Source organism: Stegastes partitus, unplaced genomic scaffold, assembly GCF_000690725.1.
Source record: "Stegastes partitus isolate 25-593 unplaced genomic scaffold, Stegastes_partitus-1.0.2 Scaffold797, whole genome shotgun sequence".
Lineage (NCBI taxonomy): Eukaryota > Metazoa > Chordata > Actinopteri > Pomacentridae > Stegastes > Stegastes partitus.
Window position 1 is genome coordinate 103795 of NW_007578528.1, and position 5365 is coordinate 109159.

The window sequence follows — 5365 nt, forward strand, 5'->3', positions numbered from 1 at the left end:
CTTCTCCGTGTCGCTGCTCTGTTGTTGTTGGACTCGTTGATGATCAGACGGTTGTTGGGATCAGAAGCTACAGCAGAAAGAGTTTCAACAGAAAAATACATTTAAAAAACTTCTAATAACTGAATTAAAGAGTTGGGCTTTGACATGTGGTGTTTTCCTGCTGGAGAACAACGTGTGCTCCCTGGTGGACAAACTGTGTAATAGCACACCATTTATTTACAGTCATCCTCAGATCTATTCATCTCCTCCCATTAAAGAAAAGACAAAACCCACAACAGTCCCTCAAATAACTGGAAACTGGAAAAAGTAATAATAAATAAAAATTTACTAAATTATAATTTAGTGAAATAAGATGTTGTTTTGAATTGTGGGTGAAAAGAATAATTTTTAAAAAAAAATTTTAAAACTGGTGGACCAATGAGAGGCCTTTGCTGATGATCAGTGGACCAGAACACCTGTCAACAGGTGCAGAAGTCTGACTGAGAGCTACAGAAACACCTGATGGCAGTGATTGGCTCAGAGGCTTGTTCAGCTAGAGCAGGGGTCTCGAACTCCGGTCCTCGAGGGCCGCAATCCTGCAAGTTTTAGATGTTTCCTTCTTCCAACACACCTGATCCAAATGATCAGGATGGTTATCAGGCTTCTGCAGAGCTTGATGATGAGCTGATCATTTGAATCAGGTGTGTTGGAAGAAGGAAACATCTAAAACTTGCAGGATTGCGGCCCTCCAGGACCAGATGTCGACACCCGTGAGCTAGAGGATAGTTCATGGGTCGGGTAGTCTGTGTTCCTGTGACCTGCAGCTACATGTGGGTCAGAACACATCACTGGTTCTCTTCTGAAGCATCAGGTTTTAGTTCATGAGCTCAGAGATGGAACTTTTCACGACAACTTCAGTGTTTTTCATATTTTAACTAATCTATAATCAGATTATTGATCTACAGGTTCTGGATCAGTGACAGGATGAGAACTAACAGAACACTCCAGGTTTTATCTTTACTAGATGTTGTTGTTCAGACAGACTCAGATCTCAGTGTTAGAATAAACCTGCTGAACGCGGGTCGACTGGAAATTTAAAATAAAAATCTCAGACAGTATTTTCTATATCAATGTAAAATTTCCCAAATGTATTTTATAAATATCCGTATTTTCTGATGGTCAAGCAGAAAACTTCCTTCAATATGATGATTTGAAGTAGAACCACATTCAGGAACTCACTGCTGCTTCTTGAGGAAACGTTTTGTATCCCTCCAGTGGTTCTGGTATAGCAGGTGGACACTAGGACCCAGGAGCACGTTGACCAATCAAGGTGAGAGCAGCTCACCTGTTGAGGAGCCTCAGCTCAGGTGTGTCAGCTTCACTCTGGGATCAGTCCTTCCTGAGCAGCACTGAGCTGAAGCGCTGGCTGCTGTTTACTGCGTGTGGTTTATTTTACAGCTTTAAACCTTGGCAGAGCTAACATGCTAACATGCTAACCTGCTCAGGTGTGTTCAGCGCTGCAGGCTGCTGTTGGCCTCCAGCCACAGTCCAGGACCTGGTGGTTCACCTGTGGATGTGCAGTGATGTCAGGTGAGGAGCTGGAGCTTGTTTGGAGGTTTTCTGTTGGAAACTGTGAACAAACGCTGTAAAAAAAAAATAAAAAATCAATAAATAAAAACACCAAAACTGTTAAAAAAAAACCAAACCCTGGAAGCAGCTGAGCAGGAGGCCGGACTCGTGTAAACACAGTGGAATATTTTAACACTTAAAAACTTCAAAACTGTCAAAGTTATGGCGACGATCCTGAAAATAGGAATATCTATAGATAATTAAAATCCAGTAAAACAATGATTTTAAGGTCACACACTGTAAAGGAACAAGTCAGTGTTTGTGAAAAGACAGATTTTAGACGTGGACGTTATTTACAGGTTATTATTTACAAATGAACATGTACATTTATTTTCACTGATCTGTAATTTAACAAAACATGGAAAACCTGTAAGTAAGTTATTTTACATTTTTCAACCTTAATATCGTTAAATTGTCTCTTAAATAATGACAAAAATCAGTAAAAATAACTGTTTGTTCCTGATTTACACGCAGGAAAATAAATTTTAAATTAATGGATTAAAATAAATAAGAATTGAATGTTTGATGAGGACACGATGTTCAGTTTTGTCCTGTTTCTTGTTTGTTTTATACTTAATGTGTGAATTTAAACTTTCATCTGTGATTATTTTCTGTAACTGAACAAATCAGGGAAACTGCAAAACTAACAGTTAAAAATTATTTTAAATTATTAACATACACATTTTAAAAAAAATCTCAAATGATGTAAATCTGTCGTAATAAAATCTGTTTTTCTCTTTAAATCCAGTAAAAAGATGTGATTTCCTTTAATGTTGTCAGAGAACATTTATAAGAACACACATCTCTGATGTGGACGTTACTGACAGTTTGACCTGATTTATGATCAACATGTAAATTAAAACCTTTAGTTTGTGGGTTGAAACCAGTGAAACCAGTGAAACCAGTGAATCCTGGAGCAGACCAGATGGAGCCTTCCTGCTCCTCTCTTTCCACATTAATAATCCATTTACAGCTGAGCATGTGGACTCGAGATGATCTGACCTGACCTCTCATTCACCTGCGCAGGTGTACGCATGCGTGAAGGCCTGACACCTGCAGCAGGATGTGACGTCATGTAAGCCGCTTAGTTTAAAGCCGCTGAAGCTGCAGCACCGAACTCCGAATACAGACCTCCGGAGGAGCCGCTGCGGGGAGAGGAGCCGAGTGGACCGGGCGGACCGACTCCGGCCTGAAAGCGGACCGACTCCGGACCGACTCCGGACCGACTCCGGCCTCCTCCAGGATGCTGCTGCGGGTCCTGAGGGCCGCCGCGGCGCGACACGTTCAGGCTCCGAGACTCAACTACAGCAGCGCAGCAGCGCAACAGGTGGACACACAACAAGACACACAACAAGACACAAAATACACACATGTATACACACAGACAGAACATAGACATGTACACACACACACACTCATACACGTGTACACACTGACATGACAGACACATACACACACATTTGTACACAGACACACACTGATACACACACTGATACACACACACAGACACACACAGACACACACACTGATACACACACTGATACACACACAGACACACACACTGATACACACACACTGATACACACATACAGACACACACAGACACACACACTGATACACACACAGACACACACTGCTACACACTAAAAGGCCAGATCTGTACATAAGTTCAGGTTAAACTCTGTATATGAATAAATGTGTTTTTGTTCTTTTACAACTTGTGACCATAAAGTTAAAGTTTTACTGTTTAAATCAGCAACAATCTAAATTATTTTATATTTTCTGTTCAGAATATTAAGGACAAAAAACCCTCTAAATAAATGTTTTCAGCTTTTATTTTCCACATTCTTTCTGTTTTAGTAAATTACAGATTATATCTGGTAAAAAACAGACAAAGTATGAATCTAAACATTAACTGTAATAAATAATAAAAACAATCCACATCAATAAAATCAGTATTTTTACAAATGGCACACACACATGAGACCGTTTTGCTGGATTTAAATCAGGATTTTACAGGTTCTTTCCATTATTTTGAGGGAAAATGATGCACATGAAGAATTAAAGATGCAAAATCTTTTATGAAATGAAAAATACTTTATTTATCCCAGAAGAGAAATTCAATAAGATGAACATAATGAAAGTAAAATATGATATAATAAATAAAATAAATATCATATATATATCATATCATCATAAAAATATGATTTTCACCATTTATTGATTTATTGTCTTACAGATGATAAATTACAGATATTACTGGTATAATATATTAAATAATGAGGCCTAATATTACAGAAATGTGTCATTATTAGTTGGTTTTTGTTATAAAAAACAGTAAATATTCATAAATGTTGAACTACATAATTAATTACATCTGGTCTGTTTGTCAGATCTTTGATGGATGGATTTATGTGTGAAATGTGTGAACTCGTCGTCATCAGTTAATTTTAGATCGGATGAAATTTGAGCTTTTACGAATAAGTTTATATTAAAATCTTCTATAATTAATTGATCCTTTTTTAAATGTTATTTTACATTTGAGCTGTGAATTCAGTTTGTTTTTGTGAATTTATTGACAAAAAAAATTTGTGAACCAAAAAAGAACTCCATAAAAACACAGATTATTTTTTAATATCATTTATTTTACTATATATATATATTTTTTTTTACAACACACCATTTATCACCACATGTCCTCTTCATGTGAAGGTGTTTCCTGTTTAAGGCCTGGTGGTCAGAACGTCCGTCTCAGCACCGGCTGCTCGATCATGTTATGAACTAAGAACGCTGTTGTTTCAGCAGGTGAAGCCAAAAAAGACCCAGTTCGGTCCTCTGAGCGACCAGGACCGGATATTCACCAACTTGTACGGACGCCACGACTGGAGGTAAAGACGTTAGATGTGAGTCTGCTTCTCCGGTTCCTTTAAAGATTAAATAGAAACTTGTGCTCTGGGTCCCAGACTGAAGGGAGCCCTGAAGCGAGGCGACTGGTACAAGACGAAGGAGATCATCCTGAAGGGCTCCGACTGGATCCTGAACGAGGTCAAGGTTTCTGGACTCCGGGGTCGAGGAGGAGCCGGATTCCCCACCGGCATGAAGTGGAGCTTCATGAACAAGCCCAGCGAGGGCAGGTAGGAGGACGAGACCGGATCCTGATCCTGAGCTTCAGCAGCACTCTGATAGATGTGACTCAGCTTCTCCAGCAGAGTCACAGTTTGTCCAGAATGACTCCAAACTTCTCCAGTCGACTCAGAATTTGTACAGAATTAGTTAAAACTTTTCCAAAATGACTGAGACTCGTGAAAAAGGACTCAGTTTGTCCAAAATAACTTGGAATTTGTCTAAAATGAGTTAAAAATTGTACAAAGTCCCTCAAGACTCCTCAAAATGACTTCATGTTTTTCCAAAATGAGTGAAACGTGTCTAAATGATAAGAAATGTGTTCAGAAGTTTTCTAATTTGCATAAACAGACTCAGTTTTGTCCAAAATGATTTTAAACTTTTCAAATTTGAGTCAAAATGTATCCAAAATGAGGTAAAAATTGTCCAAAGTCAGTTAAAATTGTCAAAAAAAATTCATCCAAAATGACTCAATTAACTCAAAAATTACCAAAATCGCTCCAAATGTGTCCACAGTTACTTGAAACATGTCAAAAATTAGTTAAAAATGATCCAATCCGACAGAAAATGTTATAAAATTAATGGAGACGTCCATAATTACTCAACATTTGTTCAAAATTAGTTTAAAAAAAAA

General features: G+C 38.1%; 1 protein-coding gene across 1 annotated transcript in view; it reads left to right on the plus strand.

Moving 5' to 3' along the window:
* Nucleotides 1-2851: 2851 nt before the first annotated feature.
* Nucleotides 2852-5365, plus strand: part of LOC103364952 (NADH dehydrogenase [ubiquinone] flavoprotein 1, mitochondrial-like) — an 8482-nt gene continuing 5968 nt past the window's right edge. The window contains 4 exon segments of the mRNA XM_008292254.1: nt 2852-2935; nt 4414-4496; nt 4572-4763; nt 4765-4845. Coding sequence (XP_008290476.1) covers nt 2852-2935; nt 4414-4496; nt 4572-4763; nt 4765-4845 — 440 coding nt within the window.